The sequence below is a fragment of the Argentina anserina genome, chromosome 6 (assembly GCF_933775445.1).
Source record: "Argentina anserina chromosome 6, drPotAnse1.1, whole genome shotgun sequence".
Classification (NCBI taxonomy): Eukaryota; Viridiplantae; Streptophyta; class Magnoliopsida; order Rosales; family Rosaceae; genus Argentina; species Argentina anserina.
In genome coordinates this window covers 5665439-5684010 of record NC_065877.1, presented here as the reverse complement: position 1 = coordinate 5684010, position 18572 = coordinate 5665439, and the positions used below count along the sequence as shown (strand labels likewise).

The 18572-nt window shown below is 38.9% G+C and overlaps 4 protein-coding genes across 5 annotated transcripts; 3 read left to right on the top strand and 1 right to left on the bottom strand.

Moving 5' to 3' along the window:
* The first annotated feature begins 1293 nt into the window (after window positions 1-1293).
* LOC126801023 (receptor-like protein 7) lies at window positions 1294-4705 on the top strand. Its single transcript, XM_050528471.1, has one exon. The coding sequence runs from the start codon at window positions 1375-1377 to the stop codon at window positions 4591-4593; it is 3219 nt and encodes a 1072-aa protein (XP_050384428.1). The 5' UTR covers window positions 1294-1374; the 3' UTR covers window positions 4594-4705.
* A 144-nt stretch (window positions 4706-4849) lies between these two features.
* LOC126801025 (uncharacterized) lies at window positions 4850-9678 on the top strand. Of its 2 annotated transcripts, XM_050528474.1 has the most exons (9): window positions 4850-5292; window positions 6234-6924; window positions 7020-7151; window positions 7234-7838; window positions 7979-8063; window positions 8158-8244; window positions 8396-8626; window positions 8694-8917; window positions 9006-9678. In XM_050528474.1, exons 2-9 carry the CDS (start codon window positions 6250-6252, stop codon window positions 9142-9144), a joined length of 2178 nt encoding a protein of 725 aa, XP_050384431.1. In that variant the 5' UTR covers window positions 4850-5292; window positions 6234-6249; the 3' UTR covers window positions 9145-9678. The 2 variants fall into 2 exon arrangements, with proteins under 2 accessions (XP_050384431.1, XP_050384430.1); XM_050528473.1 differs by lacking the exon at window positions 4850-5292 and having other exon boundaries at window positions 5306-6924.
* A 508-nt stretch (window positions 9679-10186) lies between these two features.
* LOC126796730 (protein FAR1-RELATED SEQUENCE 6-like) lies at window positions 10187-12396 on the bottom strand. Its single transcript, XM_050523472.1, has 2 exons — window positions 11508-12396; window positions 10187-11235 (listed from the first exon to the last, which is right to left on the bottom strand). The coding sequence occupies exons 1-2, from the start codon at window positions 12394-12396 to the stop codon at window positions 10187-10189; spliced, it is 1938 nt and encodes a 645-aa protein (XP_050379429.1).
* LOC126796728 (receptor-like protein 43) lies at window positions 12395-15637 on the top strand. Its single transcript, XM_050523471.1, is given in 7 exon segments — window positions 12395-12488; window positions 13278-13378; window positions 13381-13956; window positions 14059-14088; window positions 14091-14252; window positions 15024-15546; window positions 15549-15637. Coding segments are annotated over 7 exon segments (1575 nt in total).
* Window positions 15638-18572: the final 2935 nt, after the last annotated feature.

Here is an 18572-nt window from a genome sequence, read left to right as displayed (position 1 = left end):
TTTCTTCCAAACTCTTTAACCACGATGAAGACTTCTCCCAACTCGGCAGCTCTACCTTGAGCCATAACATCGTTTCCCTCACCTCCTCCACCTACGACCTTCTCTCCCTCCACTTACGACATTCGAGGCATGTAAGTGGTGCGGCCGGGGGTCGAGAATCTCAGAGTGAAGGTCTGCGATCGTGACGTGTCAATGGATCGGGGGTTCCAAGGAGAGGTGGAGGAGCTCGAAGATGGTGTTGGTGGTGAAGGAGGAGGCGGTGGGGATGAGGTGTCCGGAGCATAATGAGAATGGGTTGGTGTTTTGCCCAATTTGTAAATTGTTTCTTAATTCTAGATATTTATTGTAAGAGTTTCTTATTTATAGCATTAGAACCCACATAGAGTTATTTAGATAAATACTCTTTTTATTTTGACCCATAAGATGAAACTGTGACGTAAATAGACCTCAGACCCTTCATTGATAGCGAAAAACCAGTTTGGGTACTACGTTGGTACAACTTAGAGTTTAGGTACTACATTGACATTGCTACAAGAGTTTGGGTACCGCTGTTGAATTTTTATTGTGGCACGTGCATAACACGTGACCAAGATAACGGAGCCGTAACAGAAATTGAGCTCAGACCCTTCGTTGATAGCGAATTACAAATTTGAGTACTATATTGGTACAACTCAGAGTTTGGGTACTACATTAACCTTGCCACAATAGTTTGGGTCCTGTGAATTTTTTTCTTTATTATATAGAACGCGACTAATGTTTTCAAAGCAAGTCATTGGTCGCTGTTCTATACTTCCGTTGAATATTCACTGAACTGACTGACGATATTAAGAGCAAGTTGTATGGCCTTTCCTATGCAATAGATTTAGGATGAGAAAGACTTGCAACTGTTCCAAGTCAAGCCAGCCATGCTCAAATCTCATATGCAGATTCCTCCCACAAGAAACCTGTCCGTCTTTGGGACTTGAGAGTAACAAAACACATTAATTGATGCAAAGTGCCATACGGGGAAGACTTCAGACTTTAGAACAGTAAAGCCAAGCACAATTCTCATGCAAGTAATTTCCAGTGATTTTCCACAATTTCCATTTCCAGCTGTTCATGACATCCATCATTTTACAAGCGGACTATTCCAATAACATCTCGCTATCGAGTTAGTTGCTAAAAAATCAACGTTCTTAATTTAGTGGAATTGACTGGCAAGAGGAAGTGGGGGAAAAAGAGCAGAAAATTCAAATCTGCAGCATACATAAAGAAAGAACAGAATTATGAAATTGAATGAACTAGAAAGCCTTTTCTCTCCAGAATTGCAATCTTTGTTAATGACCTAGCTCATTCTGTTCTTTATAGCTTTGGTCTCACACATAAAGAGATTCAATGACAAGCCTTTTGTTCTCATGCCATTTCTTATTATTGATTTACTATGTTTCAAACAGTGTCCTTGTACCACTGGTCTCTGGCCAATGTTCCAGCGATCAGCAGCAATCTTTGTTGCTCCAATTGAAGAACAGCCTCAATTTCATCCCTGAATTATCCACAAAACTTGTGAAGTGGGATAATGCTTCAGATTACTGTTCTTGGGCAGGTGTATCCTGCAAGCAGGGTTGTGTTAGCCATCTTGACTTGAGCAACGAATCGATTTTGGGCGGACTTGATGACTCGAGTGCTCTTTTCAGTCTGCAGTTCATCGAGCACCTAAATTTGGCGTATAATAACTTCAATTATACTCAAATTCCATCCCAGTTCAACAAGCTAGCCAGTTTGACTTATTTGAATCTCTCAAATGCTGGCTTTGCGGGGCAGATTCCCATTGAGATGTCTCAGTTGACAAGGTTGGTGTTTCTTGATCTATCTACCTTTTACTTTCCCGGAACTCCTGCACTGCAACTTGAGCATCAAGATTTGAAGTTACTTATTGGAAACCTTTCGGAGATAACCGAACTTCATCTTGATGGTGTGACCATATCAGCACAGGGAGCTCAATGGGGTCAAGCAATATCATCTTCACTGCCAAAACTGAGGGTGTTGAGCTTGTCCTCTTGTAATATTTCAGGGCCAATTGATTCATCCTTGCTGAAGCTTCAATCACTCTCAGAAATTCGTATCGAGAAAAACAATTTGTATACTGCAGTTCCAGAGTTCTTCTCAAATTTCACAAATTTGACTTCATTACGCCTCATGAATTCAGGGTTACAAGGTACATTCCCAGAGCAGATCCTGAAGGTACCTACACTGCAGATTCTCGACTTATTTGGAAATGAAGTACAAGGATCGTTGCCAGAGTTTCCAGATGGTGGAGCTCTTCAGTCCCTGTTTCTAGCCAGGACGAGGTTTTCAGGGTCATTGCCTGAATCAATTGGGAACCTCAAGATGTTGTCCAGATTAGATCTTTCCAATTGCAAATTCACTGGACCAATCCCAAAGTCAATGGCAAGCCTTAAGGAACTGGTTTATGTTGACATGTCAAAGAACAAGCTCAATGGTTCAGTTCCAGTGTTGAGTATGGCCAAGAATCTGACCGACATAAATCTTTCGCACAATGAGCTAACAGGTCAGATTAACTCTACTCACTGGCAAAATCTTACAAAGCTGGTCAGTCTCAACTTCGGAAACAATACACTGAATGGCAGTGTTCCATCGTCTCTATTCTATCTTCCCTCGCTGAAGCAACTACTTCTCTCCAACAATCAGCTCTCCGGTCAGTTGCTTGAATTTGCCAACATATCTTCTAGTTCTCTTGACACACTTGATTTGAGTAGCAACAACTTGGAAGGGCCGGTACCCAGGTCTATCTTTCTTCTTCAACAGCTGAAAATTCTCTCACTTTCTTCAAACAATTTCGGCGGTTCCTTCCCTCTTAACAGTGTTCAACAGCTCAAAAATCTTTCCACCCTTGATCTTTCATACAATAGTTTGTTGATTAGTTACAATAATACAGATTCCTTCAGGTCCTCCTTTCCTAATATTACCACATTAAAATTGGCATCTGGAGAGTTGAGAACATTTCCTAATTTCTTGAGAGATCAGTCCAGATTACGCTATTTGGACCTTTCACAGAACCAGATTCATGGAGAGATACCCAACTGGATTTGGAAGCTTAATAGTATTTCTCAATTGAATCTTTCTTGTAATTCCTTGGTAAGTTTCGAAGGCCCTTTTCTCAATCTTTCTTCTAATTTGACTGTGCTTGACCTCCATTCAAACCAGCTTCAGGGACAATTTCCAATATTTCGGCCATTAGCTAGTTATCTGGATTACTCAGGCAATAATTTCACCTCTAGCATACCGGCTGACATTGGTGACTTTCTCGATTACACTGTTTTCTTAAGCCTTTCAAGCAACAGAATTGAAGGGAGCATTCCAGGATCAATATGCAATGCGGCAAATCTTCAGGTTCTTGATCTGTCCAATAATTCCTTGAGTGGCTACATTCCCCAGTGCTTGACTGCAATGAGCCGAGCTCTTGTTGTACTGAATTTGAGGAGAAACAAACTCGCTGGGACTATTCCTGACAGATTTCCGGGCCATTGTAGTCTGAAAACTCTAGACATCAATGGAAATCATCTCAAAGGCCAGTTTCCAAGATCTCTAGCCAATTGCACAGTGTTAGAATTTCTGAACCTTGGAAACAACCAGATAATGGACACATTTCCTTGCTTGTTGAAGAACATATCCACCCTGCGTGTCCTTGTTTTGCGATCAAACAAATTTCATAGAAGCATTGGATGTCCCAACACCACTGGCACCTGGAAAATGCTTCAAGTTTTTGACATAGCACACAACAATTTTGATGGCAAACTACCGGGAAGATTTTTGACTACATGGCAGGCAATGGTGGGCAATGAAGATGATGCCCCGTCAAAGATCAATCACCTGCAATTTCGAATCCTATTATTCAGTGACTTAGGTTATCAGGATTCTATAACAGTTACCAACAAAGGACTAGAAATGGAGTTGGTAAAGATTCTAACTGTTTTCACCTCTATTGACATCTCGTGCAACAATTTTAATGGATTGATACCAGCACAAGTGGGACAACTGAAGGCACTCTATGGCCTCAACTTGTCCAACAATGCTCTCACAGGCCCTATCCCACCATCATTGGGTAATCTAGCACAACTCGAGTCCTTGGATCTTTCCAACAACAGCCTGAGCGGGACAATTCCACCAGAGCTTACAGTGCTTACTTTCCTATCATTCTTGAATCTCTCAGATAATCAACTGTCTGGGAGGATACCCTCTGGTACTCAGTTTCAAACATTTTCTGCAGAATCTTATGAAGATAACAAAGAGTTATGCGGGGTACCTTTACTTGTAAAATGCAGCAATACCAGCAACTCAGCAGATACAACATCAGATGTTGAAAACAAAAAGAGGGGAATTAACTGGGAACTAATTAGTGTTGAAATTGGATTTACATGTGGGTTTGGGATTTCGATTGCATCACTATTGTTTTGCAAGAGATGGAGGATATGGTATTACAGAGCTATGCATGGCATCCTACTTCGGACATTCCCTCAGCTGGAAGAGAGATTTGGGAATCACAGAAGGCATGTTCATGTAAATCCAAGTTGGAGGGGGTTGAAACGATTATGAAAAGCAATCCATGTTATGAACCTGACTCCCTTAAATGATAAGATATGTGATATTTGTGCTTTTGCTTCCCCTTAATGTGATTTTACTTTATTCTAGGATGATATTTTGACTATTTTCTGGGCTTATTCCTTTGCTTTCTTCTGGACACAAAAAGTACTATTCTCAGCACTTACTTTGCTCGAAGATTTTTCCCATAAACTATGAAAGATTAACTTGTTCCATTCGTTTTTCTTAGTTTCTTCTGATGTTTTAAACAAGGGGTATTTAGATATACACCCAAAATGGTTGACTTGTTTCAGAATAAACCCACTACTTCAAATTACACCCAAATCTATTTATTAGGTTGAATTTTAATTTTTTTAATATATATATTTAACTTAGTAAACAGTGCCCTGTTTTGCAATAATTTACAAACCCTACCACATGCCCGAATCAAAAAACAATCGATATCACGCGTCGTGATTGAAGCTGCATTTCAAACTCCTTCATAACCCTAGAATCATGCATGATTCTAGCTCTGTATTTCTTATCTCCTTCATTAGTCAAATCATATAATCAATACACCGGGTTCAATTTCCGCATCCTCAACTTTAATTTTCGATATCCGACCGTTTTTTTTTTGTATAAATGGATGGCTCAATCAGAGGGTGGTGGTGGGTGGCGTTGAGGCATCGACTTGTTTTATTTCTGCTTATTCCGGTATGTAATACTGTCTACCTGTTTGATTTGTTTATTCCGGTATGTAACTCTCTACATGTGGGTTTGAGGGGAGGTGTGTGTCCGGTGTGGTAGGAAGGAGGTACGTATTGGAGAGGGAGTGTTGGGTGTGGAGGTTTTAATTTTCAGGTTGGATGTTCCTGTGTGTCAGGTAGGAGTTGCTTATTTGATGTTTTTCCGTTCCGATGGGATTTGTATCTGTGGTAGGAGGGAGTTGACTATTACTAGAGAGTGTTGGGTCTGAAGGGTGTAATTTCTAGTTGGGCAGGGTATTCTACCTATCTGATAGTATTTGTCTGTCGGATAGGAATGAGGTGTCTATTTGATAGAGGGGATTGGTTGTTGAGGTTGTAATTTCTGGTTTTGTAGGTGTGTTTTACCTTAAGTGGTATTACTTACCTGTGGGATAGGAAGGAGGTGCCTATTGGATAGAGGGGGTTGGGTGTTAAGGTTGTAATTTTTGGTTATGTAGGTGTGTTCTACCTACGTGATAATACTTACCTGTTTGATAGGAAAGAGGTGCCTATTCAATAGAGGGGGTCAGGTGTTGAGGTTGTAATTTCTGGTTATGCAGGTGTGTTCTACCTACGTGTGAAGACTTCATGTGTGATAGGAATAACTGATTGTGTGTAATGTATCCTGTGGTCAAAATGTTGTTTTATATCATGTATTGGCTTATGAATCCACCAAATGGACAATAAAGTTGCCGAATTTGATATGTGTATGTGATTTTGAGATTTTAAAACAAATTGGTTACTGATTGTAATTGTTGTTAAATTGGACATAAGAGTTTGTTTGGTCTGCAAGTGCTTACACTTGAGTCAATATATCCCTTAGGATTTAGTCCATTATTGTAATGATTTTCGTTGTTGGTATTTAATGTTCAAGAGGGTTTACCTGATTTTATTTTTACATTTTCACAGATATTACAAGTCTTTGATGGCAAAAGAGTTCTCCCACCTAGAGTTTAGGTGTGACCTTCTCAAGTTTGGGCGACTTATGACTCATGAGTTAAGGGCGGACATTACTGTTAATAAGCTTCAACTGATGGGAACCACACCATTTAGTAGTTTGTTTGGAGCTTTTTTTGAGGGGAAAATAATAGAGTCTGCTTGTAGGAAATCTGACATGGACATTGTTGCAATTCTGAAATGTTTTGACAAGAAAGAACATACTTTCCAGTTTGGGGATATTAAGGCTATGATATCAGCTAATGACATTGCAGAACTGTTTGGTTTAAATGTTGAAGGCCGTGAGATAAATCTTAACCAGAAGAAGAGAAAGGGGGATGCAGGGTTCATAAATAGACTATTCCCTGATCAAAAGAGGTTATCAAAGGTGATTCTAGAGAAGAAGATAAGAGATGTAGCAAAGTTGAGAGGGGCGGAGGATGAGCACGATTTTGTTAGGTTGATTTGTCTCTATTTTTGTGTTACACTATTTTTCTGCAATAGTGGTAATGATCTCAGTTGGTTCATTGTACCATACATAGAGGATCTTGAATCAATGTCAAGTTATGCTTGGGCGCGTGCAGTTAAAAATTACTTAGACAATTCACTGATAAGTATGTATGGTCGTCCAGAGAGTGCTTGTGGGTGTCTCATTGCTCTGTTGGTAAGGGTTACTCCCCTACTGATCCTTACTATTACATTTTGGTATTTACAATTCCTGCACACTTTTGTTTTTTGGCTTTACTGATCTCATAGTAGTTTTGGTTTTGCGAGCGTACTGGGTTTATTGAACCAATTAAAGGAAGGGATGAACTGCAGCCGAAATTCTTAAAATGGAATTTACTTGAATTGTATGGTAGGATGAAGGTTGTAGATATGCGTCAGCTTAAGGTAGCTTGCAATTTTTTTGGTTTTTTTTGTTTTCAATTAAATGAGTGTATTTTATTTATTTGTTCTGGTGGAAATTTGTCAGGAAATTGTGCGACAACAGCCCCTCAGTGTTGGTGAAACACCTAGGAGTGAGAAGAGTGAGTTTGCAATTACTTGTACAGAAGAAGTTGAGTCCAAGGAGCATGATGACACCAATGAGATGTCTCGGTTGTTACCAACACATAGGTATTCATATGCTGGTGGGGCGGGACAGACAGACACAAAGATGGATGCCACTAAAATGGAGAAAAGGATTGAAGAGCTGGTTGGTTTGCTTGAAGCTGAACAAGCTAAGAATAAGAGTCTTCGCTGTGAGAATGAGATATTGCAGGCAGAGGTTCATAGGCTTCATCCGGGAAAAGTAGTGGTTGACAATGAAAGTCAGACAAGGAACTTGAGGTCTCGGGCGAAGTGTAAAGAACCCTCTTTTCAGGTGGACTACATCACCAGCAAGTCGAAGAAGGGAAAAGAAAAGGTTGATTTTGTAAAGAAGGATGATGGTCACATTGCTGAAAATTCACCCTCCAAGAAAACAAGTATACCATCGGTGGATGGAAACATAGGGGTGAGAAGGCTACGAGTTGGTAAACATATGACAGTACATGATGCACAGAAGTTGAAGGATTATTTGGCCAAAGGAGAGAGCGGGTAAGTGGTACAATTACAGTGTATTACTGGATTTGGTTTTAAATTAAATATAAATATGTAACATCTGTAGAAATGATACATTTTCAGTAGAAGGTTAGCATACCTAGTAAACAACCTCCATTTGGTTTTCATACATGCAGGTTGCCACTGTGGCGTGGAGAAAAGGCCCTAGTGGGATACAAGGATGCAAAAGCTATCTTGAATGAGGATGTTGTTAGTGTGCAGGTTGTGGTTCACATATTCACTATTGGTGGGTTCTATAGAAGGATTTTACTCTGGAATTTCTGATATAGATATATGTGAGACTTTTTTTTTGCAGGCTATGGATTCTTATCTTGAAATTCTGAGTAAGCAACAACTAGAGGAGGGTGACCCTCTACCCCTCTTTATGCCCACTTTTGATTGGGTATGTTATTCACTGTGATTTGTCGTGGTCATACAAAGTTTGCAGAATATGGCTACAGTTTATGATTTTCTGAATATGTTGCTTATTTAACTCTCGACTGGCGGTGTACTTGTACTTATCTCTTGTTAACTTTACTAAATTGATGTTGTAGGAAGATATGAATGGTGGAGATAAAACACGAGGAGTTGAAGCTTACTGTGAACCATTCTTCGATAATGTCGTCACTAAGGACATGATATTTATCCCAATTATACACAGGAAGCCTGAGCAGTTTACATTGTTAGTCCTAAACAAAGAATTCGAGCGTTGGGAACATTACAACACTCAAAAGCCACATCAAACAACATCAATGGACCAGTGCTTTGAAGATGCAACAAAATTGGTAGGCATCTGTTTTTTTTTTTTAATTTATTAGAGTTTTTTTTTTGTAATGTCAATGTATATTGCAGCATGTTGAGATCTCAAAACACCTGGTATTTTTGAAAAACAATGGGGAGTCAATACTTGAGAAAAAGATGATATGGAAACACGTGAAAAGGGGACGAGAGATGAAGCATTATATGTACAAGGTTTCAGCCAAAGACTGTGCCTTGCTTACTTGGTTGGGAAGCAATAATCTTGAGCAATATCGTATAGTTTCAATGAAGTATCATCCAAAACATGAACCTCCCAGGTTATTATTATCTAACCCTTTGTGTTTTGATTTTTTTTTTCTAGACATTTTGATGAATGACATTATTGAGTTGGGTTTTAATTTACAGTGTGGACAGTGGGATTGCCGTGATATACATTATAAAGAAATTGTTGGAAGGTGCTGAACTGGAGACTACCTTTAGCAAAGGTTTTATGGCCGAGCTTAGGGCACATGTATTGGGGATGATCTTGAATGACAGGAAATGATGGATAGGTTCATCTATGTGATTGGAGTTTGTGAGGGACGCAGATGACTTTCAATTGCTTGTTCTTTTTTTCTTTTTTGTCGTACTGTTCTTCTATCTTTGGGATTGTGGCATTACGTGTGTTGAAATAAATGTGTGGCTTTTGTATCCAAAAAAATAAAAATAAAATGTGACTTTGGCAATTATAATGAGTTGTTATAATTGTAAGGTTGAGAATCATGGTGATGTCTATGCGGTTGTCGTTGCATTTAGTTGAAGGTGTTAATAGTTGAGAATGTTGGGTATCTTGTGAGGGGGATAGGGTGAGTGAAGAACATTGCAAGGTAGGCATTGTAAACTGGTTTTCAGGTAGTGTGTATCTGATTGCCAGGTTAGTGTGGTTTTCCCCCAAACTTACATATCCCTGAAGGTTGGTTACTGTAAACTGGTTTTCATGGAATTTGTACCCCGATTGGTATGTTATTCCAAAGATTTTCATGCTTTCATGTAAATAAGGACATGATTCTGAAGGTTAGTTACTATAATTTGGGTGCCAGGCAATGTCTACTTGATTAATAGGTCAGTGAGGAATTCCCTGGAAATATGCATGTTTTTTTAATGGAAATATGCAAGTATTCCCAACTTTTCTAATTGGTCAGAGACCGGGTAGTTTTTATGATTATGCGTAAACTTAAAGGTATTTATCAAGTAGCGTTTAGAGATGAAATTAAATAGGTCAATTTGGTGAAACGAAAACAAGAGATATTTAACAATGAGCAACTGTTACAACCATGGCATATGGAATCCTTTTTTTTTTTTAAGAAAACATGTTTGGGCAATTATGACATTAATAATGTGGTTCACGTATAGAGATAGTGGTGTCAATTACATTGATGAGGGGAGAATTACGTGAGTCTACTTATAGTATGTTAAACATACTTAATGGAATACATTTAGAAAGAAAAACTTAAAAAGTAAAACACAACCTTTAAAAATTCTTCAATAAGAAAATCAACGTCACATTATTAAAAAGTCACACAATATGGAAATTATGAATACATGCATCAAATTGTGGCTTTGCAAGTCTTTCTATTGTGGCGTCCGCTATTGTTGCATCTACTGCATTTGATTGACCTTGGGTTCTCACCGTTAGATAGGATCCTTTTCCTTTTTGGTCTGTCGGGCGGTGTCTTTGTTAGTGGAGCTCTGATTGCATTATCGGTTGCCGAATCCTCATCCCGCTCAATGTCTGGTATAGGTACTATAGGATGACTGTAACTTTGCTTGTAGTCTGAAACAGAAAAGTAGTCTTCAATGTAATCAAATGGATTCTCATCATTCTTTAAAATTGCTGCAAAAGCGTGTGCACAAGGGAAACTTAAGATTTGCCATTGATAACAAGAGCATGTGTAGCAGCTCAAGTCAACCATGAACGAATAGATATCGCGCACTTCAAACACATATGTGCTTGATCGAAACACCTCCCAGTTCCTTCCCGCTTGTATAAGAGTATCAACATTCTTTTCGATTGTTGGGCACAGGTAAGTGTTCCATGTATCAGCTTCATGACATCGATCTGAATTCAACTTCATCATCTTTAAGCGAATGCCGTCGACTAGCTGATAAATAGGTAGCTCACGCTCGTCTTTTATCCAACTATTAAAAGACTCTGCAATGTTGGAACACATTTCTCCGTACCTTTTACCTGGAAAGTAGGCGTTTGACCAATTTTCATCAGGAAGAGTTTTCAAAAATTGATTTGCTCTTTCCCCACCTACCTTTTTAAACTTCCCCAGTTCCTCCACAAATTGTTCCTTTGTGGGAGCATACGCACAATTATTGAAAAGCGATACCATTCGCTCACGAAACCAAGATCTACACACTGAATTGGAGAACATTGTTCGAATATTCTTTTGCAGGTGGTGCAAACAATAACCATGAGGCGAGTCTGGAAATACTTTGGGAACAGCCTCGAGCAAGCCTTTGCATCGATCAGAAATGAAAGTAATTGTGCGCCCTTGGTCCTTTAATATATCATACAAATTTTCCATGAACCACGTCCAATTGTTTTTGTCCTCAGATCCGACGATTGCATATGCAAATGGATATATACCTATTCACGAGTGTTAAACTATACATTAGGTGTGAACAATAAGATCCTAAAACGTAAAATTAATAAAAACCCAAAATCAATGCCCTCTTTTTTCGGATTTATATCCAACAACAATTAACTTACTTTTATTTTTTGGGAAAAAAACTAACACACCTATACTATAGAGGAGATGCTCGAAAACAAAAAATAGGAGGTTTCCTACAACATATACTGTACGAGTAAAAAAATTCAAAAGTATGGGGAAAAAAATAATAGAAGAAAGTGTTAAATACCGTTAGCTCCATTTTTTCCTGTTGCACTGAGTAGACATCCTTTGTATTTGTTTTTGATATGTGTACCATCAAGAGCAAGAATGGGTCTGCAATGTTTGTACCCGTCAATGCAACCTTGAAATGCAACAAACATACGTACAAACCGGTTGTCTGCATCACACTCTAGTTTAACATAATATCCGGGATTCTTCTTAGCCAACTCATTAATGTACCACCCTAAACGCTTATATGACTGCTCATCGTCACCGTGGACATCATTTTTGGCCATCTCTTTACCTTTCCATGCATTGTAGTATGAGATGTCCAAACCATAATTCCTCTTGAAATCCTTAACAACTTCGACCGGTCGTATGAGAGGATTCGTCCGAATCTGATTAGCCAAAACTAATGATACAATTTTTGATCCCATTGACGGGCTTCTACCATCACGAATGCGACTACTGCAAGTGTGCTCATTATTCAATCGTCGAATGTAAAAGAAATCATTTGAACGATCAAGAGTTGCATGAACATTCCACAAACATCCTTCGCTCTCTTTATTACAGCAAACAGCAGTAACACGTGAAGGTTCATTTTTCTGGCATTTATACTGAAAACCATGCTCAATTGCATACTTGGCTAGTTTTTCTCTGAAATCAATGACACCACCATCAAATTCTTGTCCAACATGCTTGATAAAATTCTTCCATTCAGTAGACAGATACCTTTTCCCAACAGGTGTGGCAAACTTCCCTAAATGGTGATTCACATTATCAAAAGCATTTGATTCGAATCTCAAAGAATTCTTAGCACCACTTTTATTAAGAGAAGACACAGACAAGTTGATTAAAATATCCACGGACGATTTATGTGCACTTGAAAGAGACAAAACCATCATTTGGACATCCATGTCTGTTTGCAACAAGCATGTTGAATGCCCTTCGAAGGCATACGCCAATTCTAAATCCACTGAACGCAAACTCTTGAATCTTGAACAAATACGTTCACTGATATCATTATGTGTAGTATGGCTATGAATTGGAAATGCAATCGATTTTGATTCGTGGCATGATCTTGCAATAATTGCACCGTCCATTACCTACAACAACAAACAGTACTATTATAGAAGATGAATATGACATAATTATCCACCTATATAATAGATTCTAAACACAGTACAGAATTTCATAATCTACCTTTTGAAAATCCATTTGCAAATGTTGAAGCCAGAAATAAAAAATATAGAATAAAATCAACATACCTGATGAAGAGGAAATTAGACACGACCAAGACTGAAAACTATATTCCTTCTTGTTTCTAACCTGACTACTATGAGTAACATCATTAAATAATGATAGTGGAGGTAGGGGAAAAACAATTTTTAATGCTGTCAATTAACACAAACATAAAAAATGCATGAACTTAAGGGTTTTTGTTTTGACTTTTTCATATAATTTAATCATTTGTTTTCAAGCATATAACTCCTCTAAAGTATAGGTGTGTTAGTTTCCTTAAAAAAAAAAGACTTTCCATTTTCTTCCCAACTTTACATACGTTTCCCACTTTCCCTAACTTGATTGAACCTATTCATTGATTTAGAGAGATATTTTTCATTGTCAATGACAACTATATTTAGGGAGACAATTTTCTTTTTTAATTGAAAGGGCAAAAATGTAAACTGGGATAAATATATTGAATATATCAAATAATAGAAAAAACTCTATAAGGAATGTTGTTCTATGTTTTGGGTGTAGATTAAAAACAGAAAAGGGTGTGGATGTATTTGAAAAGTGGGCTTGAAAAATGGGTGTATCTCTAATTTTCCCTTTAAACAACTTGATGGTTCATTGCCCGAACTGCCAAAGAATGGATCTCTTCAATACCTGGACTTAAGTACTTAACCAACACTAATTTTTCAGGGGTGTTGCCAATCTCTATTGGCAACCTCAAAATGTTGTCCGCAGTTCATATTGGATTTTGTAATTTCACGGGATCAATCCCCAAGTCAGTGGCAAACCTTACACAGCTGGTTTCTCTGAGCATGTATAGAAACCAGTCAAACAACTTTGTAGGTTCAGTTCCCCCATTCAGTATGGCCAAGAATCAGGAGGAAATAGATCTTTCTTCAAATAGTCTAACAGGTAATATTAATTCCACCCAATGGGGTAACCTTTCTAAACTACTCCATCTCGACTTGGAAAGAAATATGCTCGACGGGAACATTCCATCATCTCTGTTTACTCTTCCCTTGCTCGAGTTGTTTCTTTCAGCCAATCAATTCTCTGGTCATTTTCCTCAAGATTTTAATTTCTCTGCAAGCTCCATCCAGAGTCTTTATTTGCAAGGCAAAAATCTAGAAGGACCAATACCCTTGTCCCTCTTTGACATGCGGTACCTTACTACACTCTATCTTGGTTATAACAAGTTCAGTGGCTCATTTCCTCTTGATCATATTCAACGATTGAGAAATCTCAAGGAACTTGATCTTTCATACAATAGATTGTCTATTACCTATGATCCTACCAGTGTATCAAACTCCTTTCCTATACTAGATACATTGCGGTTGGTGTCATTGAGTCTGACAACAATCCCTAATTTCTTAAGAGAGATCAGACCATATTTACTGTACTGGACCTTTCAGACAACCAGATACGTGGTGAAATACCCAACTGGATTTGGCAACTCAGTTCTCTTAGTGAGCTAAATCTTTCTTGCAACTACCTCGAAACTCTGGAAGGTCCTTTAGTTGATGTCACTTCTCCCTATGTGCTTGATCTTCATTCCAACCAGCTTCATGGGCAAATCCTAAATTTCACATCACCTTACAATTCATATCTGGATTACTCGAGGAATTATTTCAGCTCCAGCATAACAACAGCGATTGGAACTCTGCTTTATAGAGCCAAATTCTTTTCTGTTTCAAGTAATAACCTCAGTGGAATCATTCCAGCATCCATATGCAATTCAAAATTACTTGAAGTTATTGATTTGTCTGATAATTCCTTGAGCGGCAGAGTTCATGAGTGATTAACTACTATGAGCAGGCTTGGAGTGTTGAATTTGAGGAGGAACAATCTCACAAGTGCTCATATGTTGTCCACAAATGCAGTTTAAAAACTCTAGACATCAGTGGAAATCATAAAAAAAGGTCAGTTTCTCAAGTCACTTGTAAACTGCACCAAGTTGGAGGTTTTGAACCTTGGAAACAATCAGATTGCAGATCGTTTTCCATGCTTTTTGAAGAACATGACTACCTTGCGAGTACTTGTTTTGCGAAGCAACAACCTTTATGGACGCATTGAGTGTCTCAAGACTAATGGCACTTGGCCAGTGCTCCAAATTCTTGACCTAGCTAACAACAATTTCAGTGGTGAAGTACCAAAAGGAACTGTGACAACTTGGCAGGCAATGATGGCTAACAAAGATCATTCATCATCAAAGCTTAATCACCTTCAATTCGAGGACGATACAGGTAGGGTATACTATCGGGATTCCATTACAGTGATCAGCAAGGGTTTCCTGATTGAGCTGGTAAAGATTCTAACTGTCTTCACCTCGATTGACTTCTCATGGAACAAGTTTAAGGGATCAATACCGAAGGAAATTAAAGAACTCAAATCACTGGTTGTCCTCAACTTCTCAAATAATGCTTTCACAGGCGCAATTCCATCATCGTTAAGCAACTTGAGTCAGCTAGAGTCCTTGGACCTGTCAAAGAACAACCTGAGCAGGCAAATTCCACAACTTACACAGCTCACCTTCCTTTCATTCTTGAATCTCTCATACAATTTACTGGTAGGCAGAATTCCAAGCGGTAACCAGTTCTCAACATTTCTAAAAGCTTCCTTTGAAGGAAACAAAGATTTGACAGGGCCTCCCTTGACCGAAGATAACAGAACGGTGTTGTCACCTCCAACAACGGAAAGAAGCAATCGAGATTCTAGAGATGAGATTGGTTGGAATATTATCAGTGTCGAGATTGGATTTACATGTGGGTTCGGCATTGCTATTGGATCACTCTTGTTTTCCACAAGATGGAGGAAATGGTATTCCAGTGCTATGTCCTTGTAAAGATATTTCCTCAGCTGGAACAAAGATTTGGTTATCACAGAAGACATGTGTACATAGGTGAAAGGTACTGGAGACGTTGAAATGGTTTCAATAGCAATACACCCAACTCTATTATTGGCTGAATAAGGTATATATGTGCTTCTTCTTTCCTTGTGCATCTTCCGATCTTCCATGTATGTTGGACAGAGTTGTGCTTAGTTCACTGAATCTACTGCTGTCAACCTTTTCACTTTGTAATTAGATATGATGTTTGGGGTGAAGTACTTAACCGTTCAACTTGTAATGAACTTGTGGCAAGCTTGCTGAATATGTGCAATCTGATTTAGAAACAAGTGTGGAATATGGCCTTTGTAACATTGTCTGTAAAATTGTTCAAAACTTGTTTTCCTAACTACAGGTTCCGACTATCTTCACCTCAGTTGATCTCTCATGCAACAACTTCAAAGGATCATTACCTGATGAATATTACTTGACTTGCTCTATGTCCTCAACTTGTCCAATAACCTTTCACGAGTGCAATTAAAAATTTAAAATCATCATCACTAATCTGAGCCAAGTAGAGTCACCAGACCTCCGAAAGTAAGTAAGAAAAACCTGAACAGTCCGATTCCACCACAGCTTACAAAACTGGCTTTCTTTTCTTTCTTGAATCTCATATAATCAACTGTTAATTTCTCTTTACTGGTGTTTTAGTGTGTCTTATACGTGCTTTATCCTTTGCCTTCATGCACAACTAGTAGCATCCTTCGTACTAGAAGAGATGCACTACACAAATTAAAACCATGTCCTTAGATTGCAACACCTTCAAGGGATCCCCAAAGCAACTTGCATTCTCCTAAGCTTAGAAGTATGCAGTACCATGAATTCTGTGTCAGCCTCAAGCTATTACCATGGGAAAGTTTAAAGCGGATTGTGGTAAAAGATCGAATATACTAGTATACAAATGTTTCATTTAACATGCTATTAGTTGGGGTTATTATTGTGGGTAATCATTCTCTTTCATAATCAAGTACCCAACTTGTTTGGCTAGATGTCAATGTAGAACAGACATGATAAGGATTATAGTATGACTTAAATCCTCTCAGAAGATGACATTGATATTACTCATATTAGTTTGAAAATTTTCCATGATAATAATGCAACTTTGCAAGTACCATCAAGTTGTCCATGTTTTCCCCAATATAAAGCCTCCTGTTCATTTTTAGCCTATCCATTTTCAATGCACCCTCCAAGATGCCTGACTTATCAATGATTTCACACCATGCATACCCTGTTTTTGGTACTAAAATCAACATTTCTCACTATAAGAGTGGCCCGTTCACATTAATATGCAAATTTTAGAAGCAAAATGGTGATGGCATAAGCTGCATAAATCCAAAGATTATGCTGGGATGCAAATACTGTAATAACCCTATTTTTTAAAACGATATTTGGGTTGATTTGAATTCATTAAAGTTTTGAGATTCAATTAGAATGAATTTGATTGTTGGCGACCTTATGAAACGAAAACGGAAACGTTCTCGGAACGTTTAATTAGAAAAACGTTACGTTTCCGAACGAATATATCGACATTTATTCCATCGCTCGGTTGTGAAAACTTCCTTCACGAAAATTGTAGAGCTCGTCGATACGAGTTTGTGGACGCTTCACGCGTTCGAATCGGAAGTCGTCCGTGAAAGTTATTAACGTTGGAAGTTCGTTTCCGATTTTGGAAACTAGTATAAATAGAAAAAATTAGGGATTAGGGTTTCCATTTCTGGAAACCCTTCACCCGCGCCTCCCTCCTTTCTCTCTCCCCCCGACCCTCTCCTTCCACGCCGGCGATCTCCCTCCACTGGCCTCCGTGCTTGACACCGCCGGTGTCACTGAGACCGCGCGACCACAACGCATCGACGCACCTCGAGCGGGGATCGAGAAGCGCAGACGGAGCTCGACCTCGGGTTCGTCGATTTCGACGTGGCCGGCATCGCAGGAGCTCGGCGCCACCACCACGAGCTCACCCTCCTCCTCCACGACACGAATCAACCCACGGTGAGACTCACCTCGAGCAGCGACGCCAGCGATCATCTCCCCTCCAACCCGATCCCTCACGGCGATTTTTGGAACTCCTCTGATGAATCCGACGGTCCAAAACGTTGATTGAGGTAAGGATTAACCTTGTGTGATTGTTGTGATGGATTGTTGATGATTTTTGGAGGATTTGTGGGGATCGGAGGACTATGAACACCGCCGCCTTAGGCGGCGCGTGTGGGAGCGTGGAGGGGTCTAGGGGCGGCGCGAGGCCGTGGGGAGGAAGAGGAGGAAGAAAAGGAGAGAAGTAGGGCGGCGGTGGCGTGCTACGCGCCGGTTTTGGGGTCGGTGCGTGAGCCCCACGCGCTGCCACAGTGAGTGGCGCGTGAGCGCCACGCGCGCCCTGCCGGAGGTAGCGCGTGAACAGTGTTTCCGAAGGGTAATTTTGTAATTTATTTTTACGTACGGTAAATGTAAATTTATTTTACATACGGTAAATGTAAATGTAAATTACTTTGAGTAAATGTAAAAATAATTTTAGAAGGGTAATTCAGTAATTATTATTTACTAAGACAATATTTATATTAAATAGTATTCGTACGTACAGAAATACATAAACAGTATGTACACGTACATGAATACGTAATTAATGGGTATTTATTCAGAAATACGTGAATAGTAAATACATGCATAGTAAATACGTGAATAGTAAATACGTGAACAGTAAATTCGTAAAACCAGAAATTGTTGAACAGTAACTTATTATTACTGTTTCGACATTTAAAGGTTTACGAAACGATTCTAAATTCTTTTCTTATCTTTTCAAGGTGATCAATAAATCAAGGAAATGAATTATCTTCGGAAATTGTGGAATTACGCTCGAGCATGTGATTTAATTTGTACAATATAAGGTGTGATTATTGTACATAATTTTAACATGGTGTTAGTTAAAACGTTTTGTCTTCAAACGTGTTTATGAAATATGACATGTATATGATATAAGCG